General features: G+C 40.5%; 1 protein-coding gene across 1 annotated transcript in view; it reads right to left on the reverse strand.

Moving 5' to 3' along the window:
• Positions 1-27,651, reverse strand: part of ADGRG4 (adhesion G protein-coupled receptor G4) — a 145,768-nt gene that overhangs the window by 89,339 nt on the left and 28,778 nt on the right. Inside the window, 19 exon segments of the mRNA XM_027535470.1 lie at positions 697-724; positions 726-822; positions 2,583-2,715; positions 3,721-3,884; positions 5,564-5,607; positions 6,945-7,002; positions 8,506-8,570; positions 10,836-10,935; positions 12,072-12,686; positions 15,815-16,086; positions 16,088-17,280; positions 17,283-17,327; positions 17,330-18,323; positions 18,326-18,375; positions 18,378-18,690; positions 18,692-19,238; positions 19,500-19,558; positions 19,646-20,355; positions 20,614-20,763. Coding sequence (XP_027391271.1) covers positions 697-724; positions 726-822; positions 2,583-2,715; positions 3,721-3,884; positions 5,564-5,607; positions 6,945-7,002; positions 8,506-8,570; positions 10,836-10,935; positions 12,072-12,686; positions 15,815-16,086; positions 16,088-17,280; positions 17,283-17,327; positions 17,330-18,323; positions 18,326-18,375; positions 18,378-18,690; positions 18,692-19,238; positions 19,500-19,558; positions 19,646-20,355; positions 20,614-20,763 — 5,637 coding nt within the window.

The following is a 27,651-nucleotide window of genomic DNA, read 5'->3' on the forward strand; positions in this document are numbered from 1 at the left end:
CACAAAATGACACGCGCACAATATCCATTACAGCAGTTTTTTAGAAAACAAGGTGTAATTATCAAGTTAAATGTCCATCCATATGGACATCCATAGGCAACAGTTTAAAGAAATCAATTGGGGCATATCTGTGTTAATACAATGCAGTGAAAAAAAATAAGGAAGCTCTTCATACATTAATACGATAATTTCTGCAATATAATATTAAGAGAAAGAAGCAGGGTACAGAACAGCATGTATATCACTTTCCACTATGTGTACAAAAAGGGAAGAAGAATATACATACACGTGCACATTTCCTTATAGATGCATAGGTATCTCCATGGATACTAACTAAGTGGCTGGGGTCAGCTGTGGGAGGAAGAGGTTTTACAGCATATCCTTTTTAATTTTTTCAATATTGAACTATATGAAGTATTATCTACTAAAACTCTTAAAAATTAAAATAAAACAAAAATAATAACTAACCAAACGTCATAAAATAGAAAATACTATGAAACAAAAATCACTGACAGTTCTGACTTCTCACGCTCCACTCCCACTTTCACCACCAATAACTACCTCATTTCTGAAACTGGATTGTTGTCAGGTAGATTTTCCTATGGGAGGTTTGCCTGTATTCTCTCTGACCTCAGGTCAAGTAGACAAACTAACTGAGGATCCATTATTTCTCTAATGTGTGCAGAATAGTCTTACCATCACTTATTGTAATATTAGCAAGATTAATATTACACAATCTTATTAGGAAGCGCTTGAAGCAATTTGCATTGTTTAAACTTTGGTTTTTCCCAGTGAGATTTGCCAGTGTCGATACTGATTGAGCTGAAAAAGAGAGGAGAGACGAACAGAATCTTCATCGTTGGAGGATGAGGTCAAAATAGTTTGAAAGCGAATGGTGAAGGAACTGGTATGTCTTTGGCATGCCCCCCCTTAGCCTACTGCCAGATTCCTAGCTGAGATGGCAAAGGTAGGAACCCAGTGTTTGTACAGTGAAGAAAACTTTGCTCTTGGGGAGCAAGTGAATCTAGGGTTCCCATAAAGGAAGCATAGGCAAGAGAGCCCCACATGGGGCAGGGCCACGTCCACTAGACCAAGAGTCAAGGCAGAGATTTTTGCCGCTCTGGACATGACTCCTACCCTCACTTTTGCCTCTTACCCTCATTTTAAGAGAAAATTCCTGTTACAATTGTGGTCTTTATTTCAGCATATTCAATCACTCAAGACAGTATAGCCCCCACTGTGGATCATTGGCCCGCATCATCCACCCTCCACTATGCCCGATCCAGTTCAAGCCAGTTCATTGCAAATCAGCTAACCCATTTATCAGGAGTCTTCTGTGTTCTAGGACCGGTAGTAGGTACTACAGACAAGCAAGACAGCTCCTTGAGGAGCTTGCAACTTGGTGCTTTGAGATTGTAAATGTAACTACATTTATTAGGCAAAATATGAAATGGAAAAACTGTAGAAATGAAACTGAATCTATTGAAACACCAAGCAAGGAGAACTTATTTGTAACTTTTGAGCTGAGCTGGGCACTAAAAGAACAGAGATGGAGAAAGTGCCCCTTCCCCACAACCAAAGAGAGCAAATAGCACAAGCAGAGAAAGAGATGCAAGTCCAGAAGGGCAACGGTCCATCTGTGGGGGAAGGAAAGGGGCCTGAGGGTGTTAAGTACTTTATTTAGGGTTTTGGATTTAATCCTTAAAGCAATATAGAACTGGAGTGGGAAATCGGCATGTTGGCAGCCATACTTCAGGAAAATTATGCTGGTAGCAGTGTGAAGTAGAGCTGGGGGTGGGGAGGTAGTGGGCAGTTAGAAGGCCAGGAGAATGCTCTAATTGTAGGCACCCAGGGAGTGGCAGTGGGGTCAGAAAGGAAAGGGCAGATGTGAGCTCTGTTTGTGACCATAAAAGCTGCATGACTCACTAAGTGACTAGGCATAGGGAAGAAGAGGTAGGACTCAGTCACCTTCCAAAAGACAGGTTTTACATTTTTGTCAAAACCTGCTGTCCCTCCCGTCTGCACACTTAAGTTAATGGCATAAACCGGTAGCAAACAGCAAGAAAAGAGGGGCTGATGAAAAAAGGAAAATGTTAAAGTAAAGAATAGTAGAGTGATTTAGTAAATTATTATGGGCCATCAATGAGGTAGCTTTTGAGGCAGGTTTTTGAAAAGGTCATTAAGACAATAAATGTAAAGCATGGAAAATGTTTGATAAACCACTGAGTGAAAGGTTAAATAACATTACTGCTATAAGAAGGGTGAATACCAATACATAAAATTTAAAATGCATTAAAGGCTATGTGGGAAAAAAAATACCACCACCTAAAAGCAGCTGTGTTCAGGTGGTAGGATCATGGGTGGTTTTTTTTTTTTTCTCTTCTGTCTTCTTGAAATTTTTTTCTGAGTTGTTATTATGTGGCATGTGTATGCTTAAGCAGACCCAAAAAAGTGAAAGAAAGGAAGATGGGCACTAGTGAGGGAAGGAGGAGGTGTGCTCAGACAAAGGACTTGGAAACATGCTCCCAATTAAGCAGATCTTTGTGTACCCAACTAGCAATTAGAACTTAGCCGGTGCATACCAGAGTCTAGTAGCACTTCCATCTTCATTTTTTATGCATCTAGTTTGGGCTGTCTCAGTAGGGTTGGTTAAGAGCCACTTATATGTCCCTTTGTATTTAGAGGCTGTTTCTTCGGCTTTGCACTTTCTAGGCTCTACAGAGAAAATGAATGCGCATTTGAAAGGGCAAAAGGCACTTAAAAGTTTCATGAACATCCATTACCACCCATCATTATTACCCTGCACATAAACATCAGCAAATAAAAGGGGAAACTTTTCTACCAGGCGATTTAAAGCAGGTTGAAAATAACACTAAATTGAATCTTTTTTTAAAAATAAGGCTCCCAGTCAGATCTCACATTTGGTCCTTTGCTTTAAAACTACCACTTGACAGGACAGTTTTTCTGCTTTGGTTTCATTAAAACGGTACATACGCAATGAAAAACGTCAAGCCACACAAAGAGATGTAGAGTAAAAATCGAAAGTCCCCACCTGCCGACTGCCTTCCTCTTGAGTGCAGTTGTTAATAGTTTGGGGTGCAGTGACCAGACACTAAAGGCTGACTTCTCTTTCTTAATGGACTTTGGGCTGGACTTGGTTTTAATAAATTCAATGTATTCATCATAAGTAGTATAGATCAGGATGCTCTGTTCTGATATTGATGTTAAAAGCAAAGTTTTGCTGCCAAGTGTTGTCACATAAAGGGAGATGTGTCCTGAGCTGTTTTTGTTAGAAAGTCCCAGTTTTTACTGACCACCCACTTGGTTTGTTTGATTTCAGAAATCAGGGTGGCCAGAGAAGCAGGTCAGCAAGCCTTGCCCAGCCATCCCAGTCTCCTCTCTAAGGACATAAAACACCTTCCTCTCCTTCTCTAAGTATTTAAGCAAGAGAAAAAGTGGTCCCACTCCACTGATGAACTGGCTGCTGCTAATATCCAGAGCAGGTCGATGGTCTCTGGTAAATCCTCTGGTACTCTGGATTTTTTTTACAAGCTCTTCCAGGTAAAAAGGCTGTCAGGGCACAATGAATACCAAGGATGTGGAAAGGAACTTAAAGACAGTTTCTCTCCCCCTCTGAAGGCAGGGCTTCTTGCTATGCATGCATTTGGAACTTTATTAAAAAAGGGAATTGATTCGTATGAAAACACTCACCCAAATTACCTAGTTTTCTCATTGCAGCATGTCCAGACTTTACTGATAATATCAACTGATCTTGTGTGAAGTTTCCATGCATGAAGTTGCCATGTATTTTACTTTTGATCCTGCTAATCAATTTGGTGGGTGCTAAAAAAGAGGTGGCCTTTATGATGCCCTGACAAAGACAGCTAAAAAGCAGAGCAAAAGAGAAAGATGTTGCAGTTACGGCCACAGAGTGCAACTTGGCCTGCGGTGCTGAAACTCTGTGCAGATGACTTAATTAGTACTCCATAAACATCAAGCATTTTACAGCTATTAAGTGGAAATCTTCAGAAATGATGGAGTATAGCACATTGAAGTCATCTGATAAATTTTCTCATATCCAAAACAAACAACTCAAAACCCATTTTTAAAAGAACAGTCAGCAACATTTGCATTATGTTGAAATTGACTAGCTATGCAATTTCTAGGGGTTTGTGATAATTAATAGAGAAGATGGAGCATTCAGAGAAAACCTTTTACTCTTCTGGTCTCTAATTTATCCATCATTACCTCAATAATAAGGCAAATAGGCACATGCTCAATTAGTCTAGAAAACTGTGCTCTGCAGAAGGCCTGTTTCTATAATAAAATAATAATGATGATAATAATAGTAGCCAACATTTGTAGAGCTCTTGTCTGCATGTTTTAATTCATGTTATCACAAGAACCTTATGAGGTAGTGCTATTATTACCCCCATTCTGCAGATGAAGAAACTGAGCCTTAACCAAGGTCACAAAGACCTAATATCTTATTTTGGAATGTTCTGTCCATTAAAGATATGATGTGAAAGAACAGGGCTGTTCTTAACTTCAAGCTCTATAGCGAGGTCCTCAGACATTCTCAGTACTCTATCTTCCATTACAAAGCACATTTCAGACTCACAAGTTTACCTCTGCTTTTTCTCCATTTCCGTTTGTAGATCCATCTTTTGGAGGAATACTCTCTTATATTTCCTATCAGCTCTTAAAAGTCAGATGTGCCTGTGTTTACTCAGAATTTCTCTCTATGTCCAATCGAAGCCACGCCTGCCCCATCCCCACCGCTGATCCGTATTTAGGGAAGTCCTTGTTCATACTACCCGTTCCACTGGTAGCCAGTCTCTTCTCGGCTTTCATCTTCTCAGTTTGAAGAGGACTTTTCTTTTTAAACCTCTCCTCTTTCTGCAAGAGTAGAGCAGACCCTCTACCGTTCACACCCTGAATATTTTAATGACCTTCCCATGAAACTTCTGTAGTTATATGTCCTTTTTTTTCTTTCTTTCTTTTTCTATTGGAGTATAATTGCTTTATAATGTTGTGTTAGTTTCTGCTGTACAACAAGGTGAATCAGCTCTATGTATACATACACTCCTTCCCTCTTGAATCTCCCTCCCACCCACCCCCATCCCACCCCTCTGGGTCTATATGTCCTTCTTGGATTGCATCAAGCAGAACAACAATAATAGCCAGCGTTCCAGGAGGACCTGGACCACGAGCCTGAACAGGACCGAGGCTGCTTTCCAGGTTGTTTTGCAATTTCCCTGCTCAGTATTTCGTGAAGTTTTTTGATGACAACACTATATTGCCCTATCCCCAAATTATGACCACTTTGGACCCCATTTTCTCTTCACTACAAAGAGGCAGCAGGCAGGCTGCTAGGCTGTGCCATGACCAACTAAAGCAACTTATTTCTTGAAGGCAAGAGCCCAATTACAGCATCTGCAAAATAACCAGCAGGTACTTTGATCTCCCTCTGACAGCTCTGACCAACAGGCTACACATACAGAATTAAATGGAAAGAAAATTAAAAGTAAATGTACCAGCTCTGAATAAACTCAGCTCCTACCTGTATGGTACGTGGGAAATTGTAGACAGTCCTTGCCCTTCTCTGTTTCAAATAACGCAAAAAAAAAAAAAAAAAAAAAGTACATAGTCACTGAAAACTTTAAACAAATGTCACAATCGACTACAGGCCTATTGTTAACAACTACAATCATAATTATACTTTATATCTATGTAACCCATTGCCATCTACAAAGCACCTGCCAAACATCAATGCATTATTCCTGACACCAACACTGTAGGGTGGATAATGCACAGATGTGTACCCCATTTTCTAGTCTCAGAGAAATTAAATGATGTGCCCAGTATCCCACAGCTGACGGGTCACAGAACTGGCAGCAGAATCAAAGCCTTCAGACTCTGGATCGAAACATGGTGATGACAAATAAAACACTACCAGGATTTCATGCTCTACGTCCTGTACTAAGCACTCTATGTGGGTTATTCCATTCCTTCTTTCCAACATCCTGGTGAGGAATGGTCATATTATTATCTCCATTTTACAGATGAGGAAACTGAGGCACAGGGAGTTTAATTAAGTTGCCCAAGTTCTCATAATCAGGAAGTGGAAAAGCAGGGAGTCTAACTCAGGCAGCCTGACTCTGGGGGCCACATTACCACCCAAAGGCTTTTACACCTATTATTTGAGAGGAATTTTATTTTATTTTATTTTATTTTATTTTGGCCCCGCCTCCAGCCTAGGCTTCCGCCTCGCCGGGACCGCGCTGCCCGGGGGCGCCACGCTTCGTCCCGGCGCGCCCACCCACTCCGGAATTTTAGTTATGTCACATTATGTATACTGTTTTCAATTTTTACATTCTGACTCAGGTATTTACATCATTTTAAGTGATGGCAGATAATTTGGAATGCACTGTAGGCTTGACTATATTTTGTGTAGTCAAAATATTTATCTCAGATTTAAATAACTTAAAACCTTGGTGCATACTAATTCTTTCAGAATCTAACATTGTAAAGCTTTAAGGCACTGGAACAAATAATGGGAGATAGTTTTGTCACATTGACTTGAATTCCACACAAGAGTGGATTTATTACGTGAACGCCCATTTTGCAAATAATTGTGTCACTCTTGGAAAAAACAGGTTTCTTTGCCAGATGCCTACAACCAAGAACTTTCATTTATCATTTGCAATCCTCAAATCATTCCATACTCCCATAGACCCCAAAATGTGCCTCAAAAACTTACCACATAGACAGTTCAGAGATGCAGAGATTGGTTTTCTTAGTGGATTCTTGTGCAGATCCCAAAGAAAGTAATGTAATTTGCCCTTCAATTATTACAGCTGAACCTTGCCTGATAATATGCACTTGAATGGAAGAGCTATTTACCTATATATAATCAGGTATAGGGTGGGTTACAAGTGGATTTGTTTTGAAAAAATACTTACAAATTGGTCCATGGTTAGTTCTTCCCCAGGAATGTCTCTGTACCAAAATCACCAGAAAATTATAGGAAAATAAACCACAGTACCAAATACATGAGAGAACAAGTTCAGGAGAAAGACAACTGTGGGTAGAATGGTAGAATCCCCCTGCTTGAAATTCAGATAATACTAGGGCTTTAAGGAGACACTTTAAAATTAGAGCTGGGTCTAAAATGCCTGTTCAACCCTCCTGAAAAAAAAAAAAAGAGCTGGGTCATTATTTGCATACCAAAATGGTGGTAAGCCTTTGACTCAGCGATCCCACTTCTAGGAATCTATTCCGTAATAGTATCAGCAGGGGTGTATAAAAAATATATATACAAAGGTGAAGAAAATCAAATGTCCAATTGGATAAATACACCACAGCACATCCATACAAAAGAATTCTATGCAGTCATTAAAACAAATGAGCTACATCTGTAAGTATTAGCTGGAAAGGATATACATGATATATTCTAAGGCAAGAAAAGAAAGTTGTAAAACAGAATGTGGTCCCATTCTCTTAGTAAACTCATGACAACAAATCTAGAGAAATATGTAAATATATAAAATAAGCCATTAACCAGAGTTCTTAAAGTAGGTGGGGAAAGGCAGCTTTCTGGAGATTTTTGCTGTCCATGTCATATATTTCTGTAAAGCTCTAAGTTTTTACATTGACCACATATTACCTCTGTAATAAAGAAAAATCATAGACATAGTTCTTTGAAAGAATGGTGTATACTTTAGACATTTCCAATTTTCTTTTAATAACCTATCATGGATTTACTTCCATTACTTTCTGTGAGCTTTCTTGAACCCATTTATGTTTGAACACGCAAAAGAAACAAAAATCCCAGTGTATGGAAGACAGGCAGTCACACTCAGTGTTTTTTAAAAAATCAGCTAACCATGGTGTACCAGAACCATGCTTAGTTTTCAAAGGGATTCTTTGGGATTTTCCTTTAACAGAGGACTAGTATATGTGCAGGACAAGAGCAAAGAAAATCCTCCTCAGATGACCAGTTAACTTTGTTACGGCCTTCCGGGTAGTACTCAGCACCTGCCAATTTCACTGCAATCACCTCTCCAAATCCCCAGGCAATTCTGGAACTAGCTAGCATTCCTCACTTGAAACATTGCAAGTGCCCTTAGAATTTCTAATTCTTGAAAGTGCATTATCCAAAAATAAAAGGCCTTATCAATCCTCATACAATGGCCATCCTTAACCTTTCATCCCTTTAAGACATGATTTTTTTCCCTAAGTCACAGAAGCATAGCATTGTAAAGCTAAGAGGGGTTTTAGGGGTAACTGAGTCCAATTCCACTACTTCCCCTATTTACTTTTTTCTGTTTTGTTCTCTCATTGACTTTATACCTTACAGTAACAATACAAACCTCTTTATCAATCTGAAGAGAATCTATAGTCAGAAGGGAAGATGCAACTCAAAATGCAGCAGTCTCAAACAAAAACCAAGGATATACCTTCCAGATAGGAACAGACCCACAGCAGATGACATTCACATACCTGCTTTTAATTTGAACAGCCAGATTAGCAAGAACAAATGCACTGTCTTGAAATATAGAATTCAACTGTAAAAGATAAAACATTTGTTTTAGTACTCCTGCTCCTCTTTCTTTACCCAGCCAAGTTACCTGAGATGATGTGATCGTTAAGCTGCATTTATTATTTCAGTTGGTTTAACATTTCCATCTGCTCCACTCAGCTTTTTGATTTACATTTTACCTATTGGTATGGGATGAACTGCATCCCTGCAAGATTCGTGTTGAAGCTCTAACCCACAAATGTAACTGTATTTGGAGATAAGAACTTTGAGAAGGTAGAGAAAGTGCAGAGTGTTAGTTGCTCAGTCATGTCTGACTCTTTGTGACCCCATGGACTGTAGCCCACCAGGCTCCTCTGTCCATAGAATTCTCCAGGCAACAACACTGGAGTGGGTTGCCATTCCCTTCTCCAGGGGATCTTCCGGACCCAAGGATTGAACCTGGGTCTCCTACATTGCAGGTGGATTCTTTACCATCTGAGCCACCAGGGAAGCCTTTAAGAAGGTACTTAAGGCTAAATGAGGTCATAGGGTGGAGCCCTGATCTGACAGGACTAGTGTCCTTATTGAGAAGAGGAAGAAACACTAGAGATCTCTCTGTGTACACACACACAAAAGGCCATGTGTGAGGACACAGTGAGAAGCCAAGGACAGAGGCCTCACCAGAAACCGACCTTGCCAGCACCTTGATCTTAGACTTCCAACCTCCAGAACTGCAAGAAAATAAATATCTGTAAAATAATATATACATAATTTAATCATTTTGCTGTGTGTGTGAAATTGGCACAGTATCATAAATCAACTATACCTCAATTAAAAAGAAAAAGAAAAAAAGTCTGTCATTTAAACCACCTAGTACATCATGTTTTGTTATAGCAGGCCTGGTGGATGAATATACCAACCCATTTTCAAGCACTTATAATCATGTTGTATATACTTGAAAATAAATGCTGATGGGGAGAGAGGGGAAACAGACATCATCAGTTACTGTTGGTGAGGGTGCAAGTTGGTACCACTTATCTGGGAGGCCACTTAATGATAGTGATCAAAATGTAAAATATTCATGTCCTTTGACCTAGCAATTCCAGTTCTAGGAATTTATCCTACAGAAATATTCAAGTACACCCCCTTCAAATTTATTGCAAGAGCATTACTGTCAGCATTGTTTCCAAATAGAGAAAAAAAATAGAAACAAACTAAATGTCCTCCAAAGGATGCCTGGATTAAAGCTACCACATTACAACCTCCTAAGGAAATTGTTTTAAAGTGTATGCTGCTGCTGCTGCTGCTAAGTCGCTTCAGTCGTGTCCAACTCTGTGCAACCCCATAGACGGCAGCCTGCCAGGCTCAGCCATCCCTGGGATTCTCCAGGCAAGAACACTGGAGTGGGTTGCCATTTCCTTCTCCAATGGATGAAAGTGAAAAGTGAAAGTGAAGTCACTCAGTCATGTCCGACTCTTAGCGACCCCATGGACTGCAGCCCATCAGGCTCCTCCGTCCATGGGATGTTCCAGGCAAGCGTACTGGAGTGGGGTGCCATTGCGGTAGGTCTATGTTTACTAGCATGAATGAGCCTAAAGACACATGGTTAAGTGAAAAGAAAGCAAGTTGCAGAATAGCATAATTAGCATGATTCCAGCTACTTTTGCAAAAGAACATGTATGAATCACTGTTAATATATATAGAAAAAATCTGAAAGAAAATGCTTCAAACTGTTAAGAGGTGTTAATACAATAAGTGATATTAGGGAGGACATTTATTTTCTGGATTTCAGATTTTAGTGTCTGAATTTTTTACAGAGAGTAGGTATTACTGCTTATTATCAGAAAAATGTAAGGATAAATAAAACATTTCTTGTGTAAAAGAGAGAAGAAATGAAAGTACAGAAAACAAAAATATTTAAGTACAATGGCATACACTGTTATCACAGCTCTCCTAGGTTCCCCAAGTAGGGAAACATGGCAAAGGTGAAGAATTCATATCAGTGGAGAGACATGGACAGTTCTAAACCAATTAATAACACCTCATAAAAAGCTTTCCAGCATTGACACTATAAAAGACAAACCACATACATCTTCATGGTGTTGCTTAGAGAGTGGATAAATTTGCAGCAAAAAGAAAAATCAAAACCAATGTGCTGTAACGTATTATGCATAGAAAAAAGTGAAGCCTAGTTTTATATATATCGGGTTGGCTAAAAAGTTCAAGTTTTTCTGTAAGATGTTACATATTTATATACATATATTTATTCACTTTTTTTAGATGTAGCATAAATAGTCAATAGATTATTTACCCATTTTTTTGCAAATTCTTTTCCAACACTGGTAATAGGGATCCTTGGCTCTTCATCAAAGACAGAGAGGCTCATTTCAATATTATAGAAGGAAACTGTAAAAATAAGGAGATCAATTTCATTCCTTTAGTTCAAGAAATTTAACATCTGCAAGTCTGGTCAAAACTGCTCTTCACTTTAAAGAAACCAAACAATGAAACCTCATTCTTAAACTCTGCTTAATTTAACTCCAAGGTCAAGAACCAGTACTTTTGGATCCATAAACCAAAGCAAACCAGGATGTACCCTGGCAATTTTGCTTTAATTTTTTGGGCTGTTCCTTGATTTCTGCACAACTGACAGATATTCTACAACTCCTCCCAAATCCTAGTTTTCATTGGCCAACAGATTTCTAGTCCTTTTAGTGGCCAAGCTGAACATTATCTCACAGGTTCATTTGTACTGAGCAAATGTTTATTTCTTCCTATGCCCTTCTTTATGCTTCTGGCTTTTCTCTTTATTCCCTTGTTTCTCTTGTCTGTACTATCAAATTTCAATTTAAAAAATTTTCTATTTTAGAATATTAAAGTTGAGAAAATGGATTTCCCTGGTGGTCCAGTGGTTAAAGCTCCACGTTTCCATTACAGGGGGCATGAGTTTGACTCCTGGTTGGGGAAATTCTGTATGCCGTTGGTGTGGCCAAAAAAATATCTATGTGTATGTCTATATCTATATATAAAAGTTGAAGGAACATCCAATATTTGAATTATTTGGAAGCCAAATACTCCCTGGTCACAGATAAGCATTAGAAGCCAGCTGGAAGTGGGAACTGGAGAAGACTGAAACCTGCATTAACGGAATTCAAAAAGAGCAAGCTAGAGTATCTTCTGGTGTTTTCTGGTATGTGGTCAACATGTTGGACCTAAGGCCATATAATCCTCTTATAGGGAAGGGGGTAAGGTTCCTGACCCATGTCCACACTGGCAGAGTCAGAGCATTAGGAACAAAATGGATGGAAAGGAGGCTTAAAAATGTCATACATTTGCATTATATGTCAATAAAGGAAAGGTAAGAAAGATGGCTAGAGAATTGTGTTTGGAATAAGGTACCCACTGTAGATACTGTCTGAAGGAGATAAGAAACACCTGTACCCTTCTTTTGCCCTTTCTGCCTTCAGAGAATTGGCTCTCTTTGAGAACACATATCCCATTGTGCATACATTCTATTATGCGACATACATTGCAGAACGTATCTATGGACTTAACGGCAATAGGTGAAGTCAAAGTTTTGGTAGATAAAAAGGAAGGTGTGGAGTCCAGCCAGGTTGTCTCAAAAGAGGAAGAAGGTGATGAGGACACATTTGCTGTAAAAGGATGTGTTACTCCAGTGGAGATGAGCGGAAATAGGGCTCCAGTAGCAGCGGATGTAGTGGCAGCTATATTTAGAAGGGAGTCCTGTGTGGGCTTAGGAAGAACTAACATAGCGGGTGCTGATGCAGCTGGGATTCTGCTCCATGCAGATGTTGTTGTAGGGCTAGGTAGAAACATGGCACCAACAGATGGGGTATGGTCAACTGGAGGTGATTTACTCATTCTGCTAAAGGATGGAGCTTGAGGCACAGTCCTGGAGTTGGCAGTCACAGTGATTCTGGAAAATGCTTCAGAAGATTTGGAAATGTAGGGACTGTCATCTGTGATTTTTATAGACACAGGGAAAAGACTTGGGAAGCCCGTAGTGATACCGCCCATGGTAGGTGTAGGGGTGGTTTCGGCGAGTACAGCACTTACACCAGCAAAAGATCCTATTGTAAAGTGAGTGTGTGGGTGTGTTGGTGTGATGTCAGAAGTCAGAAATGTCAGGATTTTAAAATCTCTTCTAAGCCATGCACTGTGAGGCCACCCAAGATGGGCAGGTCATGGTGGAGAGGCCTGACAGATGTGGTCCACTGGAGAAGGGCACGGCAAACCACTTCAGTATTCTTGCCTTGAGAACCCCATGAACAGTATGAAAAGGCAAAATGATAGGATACTGAAAGAGAAACTCCCCAGGTCAGTAGGTGCCCAACATGCTACTGGAGATCAGTGGAGAAATAACTCCAGAAAGAATGAAGGGATGGAGCCAAAGCAAAAACAATACCCAGTTGTGGATGTGACTGGTGATAGAAGCAAGGTCCGATGCTATGAAGAGCAATATTGCATAGGAACCTGGAATGTTAGGTCCATGAATCAAGGAAAATTGGAAGTGGGCAAACAGGAGATGGTAAGAGTGAATGTCGACCTTCTAGGAATCAGCAAACTAAAATGGACTGGAATGGGTGAATTTAACTCAGATGACCATTATATCTACTACTGCAGGCAGGAATCCCTTAGAAGACATGGAGTAGCCATCATGGTCAACAAAAGAGTCCAAAATGCAGTACTTGGATGCAATCTCAAAAACGACAGAATGATCTCTATTCATTTCCAAGGCAAACATTCAAAATCACAGTAATCCAAGTCTATGCCCCAACCAGCAATGCTGAAGAAGCTGAAGTTGAACGGTTCTATGAAGACCTACAAGACCTTTTAGAACTAACACCCCAAAAAGATGTCCTTTTCATTATAGGGGACTGGAATGCAAAAGTAGGAAGTCAAGAAACACCTGGAGTAACAGGCTAATTTGGCCTTGGAATATGGAATGAAGCAGGGCAAAGGCTAACAGAGTTTTGCCAAGAGAACACACTGGTCATAGCAAACACCCTCTTCCAACAACACAAGAGAAGACTCTACACATGGACATCGCCAGATGGTCAACACCGAAATCAGATTGATTATATTCTTTGCAGCCAAAGATGGAGAAGCTCTATACAGTCAGAAAAAAACAAGACTGGGAGCTGACTGTGGCTCAGATCATAAACTCCTTATTGCCAAATTCAGACTTAAACTGAAGAAAGTAGGGAAAACCACTAGACCATTCAGGTATGACCTAAATCAAATCCCTTATGATTATACAGTGGAAGTGAGAAATAGATTTAAGGGACTAGATCTGATAGATAGAGTACCTGATGAACTATGGACAGAGGTTTGTGACATTGTACAGGAGACAGGGATCAAGACCATCCCCATGGAAAAGAAATGCAAAAAAGCAAAATGGCTGTCTGAGGAGGCCTTACAAAATAGCTGTGAAAAGAAGAGAAGCGAAAAGCACAGGAGAAAAGGAAAGATATAAGCATCTGAATGCAGAGTTCCAAAGAATAGCAAAGAGAGATAAGAAAGCCTTCCTCAGTGATCAGGGCAAAGAAAACAACAGAATGGGAAAGACTAGAGATCTCTTCAAGAAAATTAGAGATACCAAGGGAACATTTCATGCAAAGATGGGCTCGATGAAGGACAGAAATGGTATGGACCTAACAGAAGCAGAAGATATTAAGAAGAGGTGGCAAGAATACACAGAAGAACTGTACAAAAAAGATCTTCATGACCAAGATAATCACGATGGTATGATCACTCACCTAGAGCCAGACAGCCTGGAATGTGAAGTCAAGTGGGCCTTAGAAAGCATCACTACGAACAAAGCTAGTGGAGGTGATGGAATTCCAGTTGAGCTATTTCAAATCCTGAAAGATGATGCTGTGGAAGTGCTGCACTCAATATGCCAGCAACTTTGGAGAACTCAGCAGTGGCCACAGGACTGGAAAAGGTCAGTTTTCTTTCCAATCCCAAAGAAAGATAATGCCAAAGAATGCTCAAACTACTGCACAATTGCACTCATCTCACACGCTAGTAAAGTAATGCTCAAAATTCTCCAAGCCAGGCTTCAGCAATACGTGAACCGTGAACTTCCTGATGTTCAAGCTGGTTTTAGAAAAGGCAGAGGAACCAGAGATCAAATTGCCAACATCTGCTGGATCATGGAAAAAGGAAGAGAGTTCCAGCAAAACATCTATTTCTGCTTTATTGACTATGCCAAAGCCTTTGACTGTGTGAATCACAACAAACTGTGGAAAATTCTTCAAGAGATGGGAATACCAGACCACCTCTTGAGAAACCTATATGCAGGTCAGGAAGCAACAGTTAGAACTGGACATGGAACAACAGACTGGTTCCAAATAGGAAAAAGAGTACATCAAGGCTGTATATTGTCACCCTGCTTATTTAACTTATATGCAGAGTACATCTTGAAAAATGCTGGGCTGGAAGAAGCACAAGTTGGAATCAAGATTGCCAGGAGAAATATCAATAAACTCAGATATGCAGATGATACCACCCTTATGGCAGAAAGTGAAAAGGAAATAATAGACTCTTGATGAAAGTAAAAGAGGAGAGTGAAAAAGCTGGCTTAAAGCTCAACATTCAGAAAAGGAAGATCATGGCATCTGGTCCCATCACTTTATGGGGAATAGATGGAGAAACAGTGGAAACAGTGGCAGACTTTATTTTTTGGGGCTCCAATATCACTGCAGATGGTGACTGCAGCCATGAAATTAAAAGATGCTTACTCCTTGGAAGAAAAGTTATGACCAACCTAGACAGCATATTGAAAAGCAGAGACATTATTTTGCCAACAAAGGTCCACCTAGTCAAGGCTATGGTTTTTCCAGTGGTCATGTATGGATGTGAGAGTTGGACTGTGAAGAAAGCTGAGTGCCGAAGAATTGATTCTTTTGAACTGTGGTGTTGGAGAAGACTCTTGAGAGTCCCTTGGACTGCAAGGAGATCCAACCAGTCCATTCTAAAGGAGATCAGTCCTGGGTGTTCTTTGGAAGGAATGATGCTAAAGCTGAAACTCCAATACTTTGGCCACCTCATGAGAAGAGTTGATTCATTGGAAAAGACTCTGATGCTAGGAGGGATTGGGGGCAGGAGGAGAAGGGGACGACAGAGGATGAGATGGCTGGATGGCATCACCAACTCAATGGACGTGAGTTTGAGTGATCTCTGGGAGTTGGTGATGGACAGGGAGGCCTGGCGTGCTGCGATTCATGGGGTCGCAGAGAGTCGGACATGACTGAGCAACTGAACTGAAGTGAACTGAATATCTCTTCTGGAGAGGAAGATATAATGTGAAGAGTATTGGATCTAGTTGCCAGGGCTGAACCTCAAGGAAGACTAGTTAAGATCCAAGTCAACATGGGTGAAGCAGCAGCCTTTGAAATGATAGATTATGAAGTGGCATCTGAAATATTTGATGGGAGTGTGGTCCCAGGAGTTACAGATGTAGTTGTCTTCTCAAATGTGTGCTTAATGTCAGCCAAAGTAACAGGTATAGATTTTGAAGATATTGATAATGAAGGGGCTCTCAGACATCCTCAAGGTAGGAAGAGTTCCTGTTGCGGAAATTGATGACATTGCCATTACATCTCCAGGTACAAGACCAGTCTAAGAGACTGGGAATGTTGACAAAGATTCTAGACTAACGTAAGGACTCTCTGTTTGCTTCTTGTGGGATGTAGGTACATGAGTAGTGGTAGAAGCTGAAAATTGAGAATCTTCAGCTGTGGGTGTGTTTCAGGAAGTCAAAAGCAGAGACTGGGCATAACTAGATGTGGTTTTTGTTTGTAGAACTGGAAATCCAACTCTTTGGGACATAGGAGGAAGAGAAGTCTTTGGAGTAGAGAACTTGGCTTCAGTACTTTGAGGTGAAAAAAGAATTGATGTCGAAGAGGGTGAAGTTGTACCGGATGGAATCCAGGGAGGGTATGAAACAGGTATATTCACAGACATGGCACCTTTTGTCAGTTCAGCTGTTGAAGTATTTTCTGATGAGGAAGTCTTCTTTTCTGTATTTGAAGAATGATAAGTGGTAATTTTTACACTTTTTGTGGATCCAGGAGTGCTCTTAAAGCCAGTCAAAGATGGGGAAATTTGAATGTTCAAGGAAGTGTGGAGATTTTCCAGAGTAGATGAAAGCACACTTTCAGGGGCACCAGTTCTGGAATGAGTACTTATGAGAGCTGTTGCTTTACCACTGCTTACAGTTGAAAGAGAGCTGTTAGTAATCCCAGGGAATATGCTCAGAGTGGTGCTCTGATATCTTTGTGATGATTGTTGGGTTGTTGATAGAAATGATGAAAATGTGGTCTTTGGAATGGAAGAAATAGCTTCTGTGTTCTTAGAACTGAGTAGAGGAGAGACAGGGATGCCTATGAATGGAGTCACTGTCCCAGCCATGATAGTGGTTGGAATGGTTTTCCCAGAGGGAAAAGTTGGCTCTGCTGGGGAGGAAAAGGATGTAGGTGTGATGCTGGATGACACTTTAGTTATTTCTGAAGTAGTGAAAGCAATGGAAGCCACTGCATTTTTTGAAGCAGACCCAGCATATGTCAAAGGTGTGACATCTAATGACAATGTTTGCATGGTCATAGAAGGCCTGGGGGTAACTGAAGACAATGAAGTATGGAATGATCCACCTGTTGTGGAAGCATCAGAAGAAACAGTAGGAGGTGGAAAAGCAGAGACATTAACTGACATTGAGGACATCTCAGACCCGGCCCAGAAGTGGCTACAGAGGTACTTTTCAAACAATCTGAATGTCTGTTTTAGAAAATCCAGTCATTAGTACAGTAGGAGTGCCCAAAACACTTTTAGAGGTGAAGGGAGTGACACTAACTGGCCATGAGGACATCTAGTAGATATGAATGGACGTTATCATAGAAGTTTTCCCAAGAAGTGCTATAGATACATTTGAAGCAGAAAGGGCTGTAGTGATCCTGTCAGTAGACACAGCTATAAAATTGGCCCTAGATAGTCGAGCTGTGGAAGGAGATGGGGACTCAGGGGAAGTCTGTGTGCTTTCAGAAATGAGAGAGGCAACTGAAGACACCTCAGGCTGAGTCCTAGGTGAAAGCAAGTGTAAAAAAGTTGTTTTATTGTTTATAGGATTTGATATGCTGGTTGTCCCGGAAGTTATGGTATCTACAAAGGAACTGTCCTGGCGGTGTGAGAAAGGGTGAGTCACGGAGGTGGTGCTTACTATCTTTTTCTCAGTCCTGGGAGTATATACTGAGAGGGCACTCATGCTCCCTTTTTCAGGAGATATAAGTGTGGTAATTGTCAGAGCCCGTGAAGGGAGAGCTGTTTTCCCAAGACCAGTAGACATTTCTGAAACATGGACCTCCTCTGTGTTACTTGTGGTTGAGGTAGATGGAGTCTTTGTGCTCCCAGAAGTGGGAGATGGAGCTGGATTCCCCTCAGGTGGAGTTTCTGAAGTCCAAGGTGCTATGTAGATGTGGGTGGAATTAAAGATATCTGTAGTTTCATTGTATGAACTCTTAGGGGTCGTTTTCATTGATTTTGTAGAAAACCAACTTTTTCTCACCTCAGCAGTTGTTGTATTTTCCAATCAGGTAGTCAGCTTCTCTGCATCAGGAAAGGGGGAAATAGACTCATCTGTTGCTTCCAGCATTGTTGCAAATGGAGAAACCTTGATCATCACTGCTAGAGGCGATTTTCCCTCAAGATAATGGGAAGTTGTTTCTTTCCTTGTCACAGTAGCTATGAATCTTTGTATCATTGCAGAGTCTGGAAGGGGGGGGGCGCTGTTGTCTCTCCAAATGCAATTGTACCATTTGTCTCTGTGTGTTCTCAGAAGCACTCTCCTCAGTAGAAAAAATTGGTTCCACATCAGCGAGGGTAGATATTCTATCTACAAGTAGAACAACTGTCTCCCTTGGTGTTGAAAGAAGTTCATTTCCAAGTACTGTGAATGCAGGGGTGGTTTTTAGTAGTAAGGTGCTAAATTTAGACTCAGGCAGTCGGGTTACAGATGTGACTCCAGAAACCATGGAGAAGTTAGTGAGCCATGGAGATGTCAATTTGGATAGAACTGTTATATATCTGTCTGTAGTAGTATTAGCGATAGTGGTGGCCTTGCACTCTGGATGCTTCTGGTTGGATGATAATATTAGTAGTTGTGGATTAATGCTCTGTATTAGAAGTACTCCCATGGAACACTGATGTCAACAAGGTCTGATCTGGCCTGGAAGTCCAAGTGATCTCATTTGTGAAGAATAGATGGACACCTTCATCACTTGTTGATGTGGGACCAGACTCAGATTCCTTGGATGTGGAAGCTGATCTAGTGGAAATCAGAGGAAGCATGTTTCCACCACCTGTGGGTATATTCTATGCATATACTGGCCCAGTGATTGTGGAGGAAAATATAGTTTCAGCCACTGTAGGTGCAAGTGTTTTCCCAGGAGTCAAGGCTGTATGTGTTGTCTCAACATCACTAACGATCTGTACACCCTGAGCTTTGGTGAATGGAGAGGATGTTCTGAAAGAAAGTGCCATAGAAGAGGCCTCTTTTGGTATGAAGGTAGATATTGCGTCTTCCACTGTGGGTGAAGAGTCAGCCTGGAAATTTGTAGATGGTGATTCTATTTCAGCTGTTCTTAGCACAGGTGTCATCTCAATAGGGAGAAGGCAATGGCACCCCACTCCAGTACTCTTGCCTGGGAAATCCCATGGATGGAGGAGCCTGGTGGGCTGCAGTCCATGGGGCTGCTAAGAGTCGGACACGACTGAGCGACTTCGCTTTCACTTTTTACTTTCATGCATTGGAGAAGGAAATGGCAACCCACTCCAGTGTTCTTGCCTGGAGAATCCCAGGGACGGGGGAACCTGGTGGGCTGCTGTCTATGGAGTCGCACAGAGTCGGACACGACTGACGTGACTTAGCAGCAGCAGCAGCAGCATCTCAATAGACCTAGTTGAATAAACTGAAAATGGTATTTCCATATCAGTTGTGGCCAATATGGATGCTATCTGCTGCTGCTGCTAAGTCGCTTCAGTCATGTCCACCTCTGTGTGACCCCATATACGGCAGCCCACCAGGCTCCCCCGTCCCTGGGCTGTCTGATTTCTAGGAAATACAGAATCCATTGAAACAGCTGTGGAGATAAGCACAGACTCAGGTGGCAGTGTTGATGCAGTCCCAACGGGAGTAGCTGTAGTTGAAGTCGGATCCACTGTGGACTGACGTACACTTCTAGCAGCTGTAGATGCAGGAAACTCCTGGCTAGCTGTGGCAATAGGGAGTGCCCCAATACCTGGGGATTTGTGTTTGGGCCAAGATGTTGTAGACATGGATTTTGACTCAATCGGTGAGAATAAAGATGCTGTCCTCATAACAGCCGACTGAGATCCAGTTACTGAAGGTTTGGATACAATTGAATTGTTGGTAAATCTAGATGTGTACAGGAAATTAGTAGCTACCGCTGAATGAGAAGTCTCAGTAGCAATGGATTCAGCCATTTTGGTTGTCCTTGTGCTCTCTGAAGACGGGGATTTAGTTATTTTCATGGAATTGGTAGTAGGGCCTACGAAGGTACTCTTGGTAGACAGAGCAATGGCTGCTGACGTAGACAAAAGGTCTGCTGCAAATGTAGCTGTTTCAGCTATGGAAGTCTTTAAAAAAATTGGCGTAGGACTCATGTTGATATATGGCTAAATTTTATTAAAAAAAATCGGTGCAGTCATTGTTTTCAGTGGTGGAGATGTTGTATTGGAATACGGTCGAGTTGTATAATCAGTTGCAAATACAGGCATGCTTTTAGACACCACTGTAGAAGAATATCAGAGAAGGCAATGGCACCCCACTCCAGTACTCTTGCCTGGAAAATCCCATGGATGAAGGAGCCTGGTAGGCTGCAGTCCATGGGGTCGCAAGAGTCGGACATGACTGAGCGACTTCACTTTCACTTTTCACTGTCATGCATTGGAGAAGGAAATGGCAACCCACTCCAGTGTTCTTGCCTGGAGAATCCCAGGGACGGGAGAGCCTGGTGGACTGCCGTCTATGGGGTCGCACAGAGTCGGACACAACTGAAGCGACTTAGCAGCAGCAGCAGCAGTAGAAGAATATGCAGTCTTTTGTGGTTTTAGTCCAGTAACTTGGGATGGAATTGTCAAGTCTATTTGTTGTGAAAGAGTGGAACTTGTTTCTTGAATTATTATATTTTCAGAAAGAACTGGAAAGTTACAAAGCATATGTTAGTTTGGATTCAACTTTAGAAGTCAGAAAAGATTCTTTAAGGAAGAGCTCTATAATGGCTTTTCATATTCTTAAGAGGAAATAAGTATCAGATATAAATCAAATCATGTGGTTACAATTGACCATTGAATAACAGGGGTTGAGCTGTGTGGGTCCACTTACACATGGATTTTTTTTCCAATGGTATAAACTACAGTAATTCACAATCCACGGTTGGTTGAATCCTCAGGTGTGGAACAGCAGATACAGAGAAACAACAGATACAGAAGGCCAGTTGTAAGTTGTAATGGAATTTTCACTGCTCTGGAGGGTTGACATTCCTCACTTTCCCTTGTTCAAGGGTCAAATGTACCTGGTTTTTCTTAAGATGATTTTCTACTTTCCAAAAATCTATATATGGTTCTCATAATGCCCTGGTTAAGTAACAAGTCAAAGGACATCAATTCCATTATATCTTCATTAAAAAAAAAAAACAAAAAACAGGCATTCCTAACAGAGGGATGCATGGTAGCACACTGATTAAGAGGATTACCTTTGGAAATGAATCAATCTCTTGAAAGACACAAGTTATAAAAACTCACTTAAGAAGAAATAGATAACTTTGAATAGTCCTGTATCTATTACAGAAGTTGGATTATGTCTTTAAGTCTTCCAAAAAAGAAGATTGGCTTTGGATTCAAACAGATGTATTTTTAAATCATGGTTTCCTCATTTATTCATTATGTAATCTTGGACTAGTTAGTTTACCTTTCTGTGCTTCACTTTCCTCCTTTCTAATAAGAGATAATAACACTGACCTTAAAAAATTGTTTTGAGGGGATTTTCCTGGTGGTCCAGTGGATAAGACTCAGAGCTCCCAATGCAGGGGGCCTGGGTTCAATCCCTGGTCAGGGAACAAGATCCCACATGCTGCAACGAAGACTGAGCATGCTACAACTAAGACCCGACACAGCCAAATAAATAAAGATTTTTTTTTAATTGTTTTGAGAATTGAGTTAATGCATGTAAAAACTCTTAGCATAGCCCCTGGGGCACAGTAAGTGCTCAAAAATGATTAACTTGTCAACTGCTTATATTCGTCTCAAAACTGTAGATTGAAAATGTTTTGATCTGGGACACCAAGATTTAAATTTTCTTGAACATATGCCATTTATGTATATATATTTACAAATAATGTGTGTATATATATAATAAATTTATACTATGTATATTATAAACATAGTCAAAATATGTCAAAAGAATGATAAAAATAAATAGAAACTTTCCAATATTTTCTTCCTGCACTCTAATGTATTATCTGTATGCTCCCTAGAATTGTGCACCTCACTTTGAACACCACTGGAGCCTATCTTATGTCTCAATTCAAGTCAATTAAATTGAACAAGTATTGTAAATACTATTGTAGATTCTGTGAGAAATGTATAGAGTTTATGGCATGATTTTTTTCCCTCAGAGAGCTCACACTTTTATTGGAAAATCTTATATTACTGAAAAATTTTTAGACAAAATGTAACATAATATTTTAAAAACAAAACAGTAAAAACACAATGAAATAATACAGTTGATGATAAAGTGAGCAATGGAATATACTCAGGTTTCACGTCTCTAAAGTAATGAGTTGGCCAAAAAGTTCGTTTGGATTTTTCCATAAGATGTTACAGGAAAACCTAGGTGAACTTTTTGGCCAACCCAATACAAGGGGCAATCGGTGCACTAGCTCCAAGCTAATGAGGAAGCTTTTTTTTAGAACATGTGGGCCTTTTGAGAAATGATAGGGTTTGGATAGTGAAAGCAAACTCACACAGCAATGAATACAGAGGCATTGAAAGGACCAGTCTAACTGGAAGGGAGTTATGTTGGATAGGGGTACAGAAGAATGTCAGACTAGGATGGGCGGGCAGACAGAGAAGAGAAGAGAAGATAGTGGCTTTACTTACTACAAGCCAAGCACTGTGCTACTTGCTCTCACATTTAATGCACCTAACAACCTTATAAGGTAGATATCACAATTAACCACATTTTAGAGTTGAAGAAACAGAGTGTCAGAATCTTCACATGAATTACTTGCTCAAATTCACACTTGGAGGTTTATCATCCATAGTCTTAATCACTATACCATTTGCAAAGATGTAAATTCTTGAACAAGGAGATTGAGTTGATAAAAAGTAAATTTTAAAAGGTGACTCAGATGGTAAAGAAGCTGCCTGAAATGCAAGAGACCTGGATTCAATCCCTGGGTCGGGAAGATCCCCTGGAGAAGGGAATGGCAACTCACTCCAGTATTCTTGCCTGGAGAATTCCATGGACAGAGGATCCTGGTGGGCTACAGTCCATGGGGTTGCAAAGAGCTGGACACGCCTGAGTGACTAACACTTAGACTTAGTCTTTAAGGAAAATGGATTCTATGGCAGTGTACAAGATGGATAGGAATGGGAAGAAACTGAGGGCAAGGAGACTTTTAAGAACACTGATAGAGTCGTCCTCTCCACCTCACTCCCACCAACCCAGCCATCCACTCCACATGCACTTGAGCAGACAAGCACTGCTGGACATAGCCATATAGGAGGGTGAATTAATATTTCTATAAATTCATGATCACCAACCTCAAATAAGCCTTTCACACGTGCATCCAGCCTAGTACATTTCTCTGGTCAATTTATGCTCCTACTCTGCAATAACTATTGATAGTCTTCCCCATTCTCAGACTTTACCCTCACATGTTTATCAAGTAACCTTGCCTCTTTCTTCATAAAAAAAAACAATAGAAGTCATCGGACAGAAACTTAGCTGTGCTGACTTCCCCTCCTGATTTTAAACACGTTCCACTCTCTTGCAAAGAAAACAAAACCCCTATATCCTTCTACAGGTACTGTCCTCTCACTCTTCTCCCCGTCACACCCAAACTTTTTTAAAAAAGTTTATCAGACATCCCTGGCGGTCCAACGGTAAAGACTCTATGCTTTCACTGTAGAGGGCTCAAGTTTGATCCTTGGTTGAGTTCAGATGGTAAAGCATCTGCCTGCAATGTGGGAGACCTGGGTTCGATCCCCAGGTTGGGAAGATCCCCTGGAGAAGGAAATGGCAACCCACCCCAGTAGTCTTGCCTGGAAAATTCCATGGATGGAGGAGCCTGGTAGGCTACAGTCCATGGGATTGCAAAGAGTCGGACATGACTAAGCAATTTCACTGGCACTGAGGAACTAAGATCCTGCATCCATGCAGTGCAACCATAAAATAAAATAAAACTAATAATAAGCCAATAAAATAAAACTAATAATCTTTAAAAAGTTTATCGATACTGGCTATATCCATGTTCCCCTGACCCATTCTTTCACCCACAATAAGCTGGCTTCTGCCGTCATCATTCAACTGAACAGCCCTCACTAAGGCCACCAGTGGCCTCCATGTAGACAAATACTATGAATCCAAATACAATACAAATACTATGAATACTTTGTCAGTCCTCATCTTACTTGACCTTTCAACAGCTTTTGATAATGTTGACCACTCCCTCCCTCTTAAAATACTCTTTTAATTGACTTCCAAGACATAATGCACTCTTGGTTTTTCTCCTACTTCTCTGGCCACTCCTTCTGGCTATCACCTTTGCAGACATACTTTATTTTACCTAGCCATTAAATATCAGGGTTCCCCAAGGATCGGTCCCAGCACCTCTTTTCTTCTCACTCTATGGTTTCTTCACCCCTTGGATTCGAAGTTACACCAATACACAGATAAATCTTGAAGTTATATTTCTAGACTAGATCTCTATTCCAAACTCCACACTTATATAACCAATTGCTCACTTGACATCATCTCTTGCATATATATCTCATTAACACCTCAACTCAATATGCCCCAATCTGAAGTCTCTCCAAACTGGGTCCTCTTTTAGTATTCCCTCAGTGAATGACATCATCATACATTACACTGTGCAAGTCAAAACTCTGTCCCTCTGTCTCCTTTGCTTTCTTTCATCTGCTATAGCCAATTCATAATCTTGTCCTATGGATCTTACCTGCTAAACATCTCTAGATTCCATCTTTTTCTTCATCATTATCACTTACAACTGTGCCAAAGCCACCATCAATCTCTCACCTAGACTATGACAGTAGCTTCCCAACTAGATTCTGCCTTCATTCTTGGTGCTCCTCCAATCTGTTCCATAATACGATCAGAATGATCTTTTTGACATGCAAATTTGATCATGTATCACACACACACACACCTTCACATACTTAGCTCCCTTTAGTGGCCTTGTGTTACTTATAGGATTAAAAGAGAAAAATTGTCAGGACTTCCCTGGTGGTCCAGTGGTTAAGAATCTGCCTTGCAATGCAGGGGATGGGGGTTTGATCCCTGGTCGGGGAAGTAAAATCCCACATGCGGCAAAGCAGCTAAGCCCGTGAACTGCAATAACTGAGTCCACACACCACAATGAAAGATCCCAGACGCTGCAGTGAAGATCCCACGTGCCGCAACTAAAACCTGAGGCAGCCGAATAAATATATAAATAAAGTATTTTTTTTTAAATTTTAACAGAGCTTAAATAAACTATGCATGGTTTGGTCCCTACCTACCTACCTCTTCATTCTCAGTTTGTACTAAATTTCTCCCTTGTTTTCTGGGCTTCAACCCATCAGCCTCATTTTAATCCTCTAATACTTGGCATTATTCTCCCACCACAAAAGCATTGCATATGCTGCTTCTTCTACTTCGAATGATCTTCCCACCCTTCTTCATCTGATTAACATCTCTTCATCCTCCAGATCTAGCTCATGCATCACTTCTTCAAGGAAGCCTACCTTCTTTTGCCTCCATGACTGGGTCAAACCAATCTATTCTAGGCTCTTATGACAACCTTCTTATGACATCCCTCATACCTCTTCTTCATAGTGCTTGTCACAGATGCAATTTTACATGTGCGCATGGGTGCTTATTAATATATGTCTTTCTCACTACACTGTATGGGTAGGGACCTCGTCTTTCTTTGCTCACTCACCATTGCATCCTCAGTGCCTAATACAGTGCCCAGCACATGGTAGATGTCCAATATATATTTGCTAACTAACTGGACAAGTGGAAATGATGAAGGTTTGGAATAAGATGAGAGTAGTGTGGGAAATCCCAATCCTAAAGCTATTGGAAAGGAAGAATTGACAGGATATGTTAGCAAAGAGGTTTAAGAAATGAAGATAGAGAAGTCTCAGGGAACTTGACTTCTGCTTTTGAACTAATTGGAGAACAGTGGTGATATTCATAGAACTAGGAAAATTGGGAGAGCAGCCTCATTCAGAAGGAAAACACCCACTTCAGGCTTGGATAAGGGGAATTTGGAATGATGGCGGAAAATCTAAGTGAAAACGGTACATAGTAAAATTCAAGACTGAGTCATAATTTTTCTGCAGTTCAAATCACCCAAAATGAAATCATGCATATTTACCATTGGGAAATTATTATTTTGAATCTACCTGGGAAGCACAACATCTATGATATAGGAATAACTATGGTGGTAGACAATCTACTAACTTATTTCACTGTCTCAGGCATTAAAATTGCTTTTAATTTGCATGTACAGAAATTCTGAGATGTGTGTGGGATGTTCTTTGAGATTCTGTGGTCATCAGCAAATAGAATGAGTGACAATCAGAAACCTGCAACTAACTGTATAGATCAGTTGAAAAGTTAACACATTTATAAAAAGAAAACAAAATGGTATAAGAAGTGCTTTTTAACTTAATTTTACAACATTATTTCAATTATCAGAGATTCACATCCTATCAAGCTATAACAGCACAATATTTATTTCAAGCTTTCTGCCTTCAGATTTGACCATAACTGCAAGTAAAAGAATTGTCAGGATCTTGGCTCCCATTTTTACAGATGGCTTTATCACAGCCAATTGGCTTAGCAAACCTGTTAAAATGTCACTTATATCACACTGGAGGAGTGTGGCATCCCAGGGCCTTAATCACTCCCCATGAATGCACTAATTATTGAGAGAAGGGTTCACAATTCCCATTCCTTAACAAATGATTTATGATTGAGCTGCATTCACTTTTAGGAAAACAATAATACACTAAATACCACAAAAGCCTAAGTTATGTTCTTTGATGCAGCATTCAAACAACACTGTTACAGAAACCCTTAACAAGTAACAGGAAACTCTTTTAGAACATAGAGGACGGGAATTAGGCATGGTATTTTATCTAGAGAGGGCTGAGCTATAGATGTTAATTGTTATTAACACTTCTTGTAAGCATCTCAAAAAGAAGCAAAAGATTGAGAAAAAGAAAGACAAATGAGCTGAACAAAATTGCCAAGCAGGTGGCATTTTAAGTACCAGATATTGCTTAGGAAATAATGCAACTTTCATTTTAACTTAGGGGCTTCCCAGGTGGCTCGGTGGTAAAGAATCCACTTGCCAATGCCGGAGACATAGGAGATAGGGGTTCAGTCCCTTGGTCAGGAAGATCCTCTGGAGAAGGGAATGACAATTCACTCCAGTATTCTTGCCTGGGAAATCCCATGGACAGAGGAGCCTGGTGGGCTGCAGTCCGTGGGTTAGCAAAGAGTCTGAGCAACTGAGCACACACACATGCACACATTTTAACTTAAAACCTGGATTTGTATATTTAAGCAAACAAATCCCATTGAATCTTTCAGATGAAATGTTTTTAATAAAGACTCAAGTCTTCTGTAATTAAAGCACAGAATTTTAGAACTGCCTTGGAGATTGTATTCAATCCCCTCACTTAGAGATTAGGCCCAAAGAGGTGCAGTGTTGAAAAGATGAGATTTTCACAGGTGAAATATGTAGAGAAGAAATAAGACTGTGTGCGCTGGTGCTTCAGTTATCTGGTAC

The sequence above is a fragment of the Bos indicus x Bos taurus genome, chromosome X (genome assembly GCF_003369695.1).
Source record: "Bos indicus x Bos taurus breed Angus x Brahman F1 hybrid chromosome X, Bos_hybrid_MaternalHap_v2.0, whole genome shotgun sequence".
In the NCBI taxonomy this organism is placed as follows: Eukaryota; Metazoa; Chordata; class Mammalia; order Artiodactyla; family Bovidae; genus Bos; species Bos indicus x Bos taurus.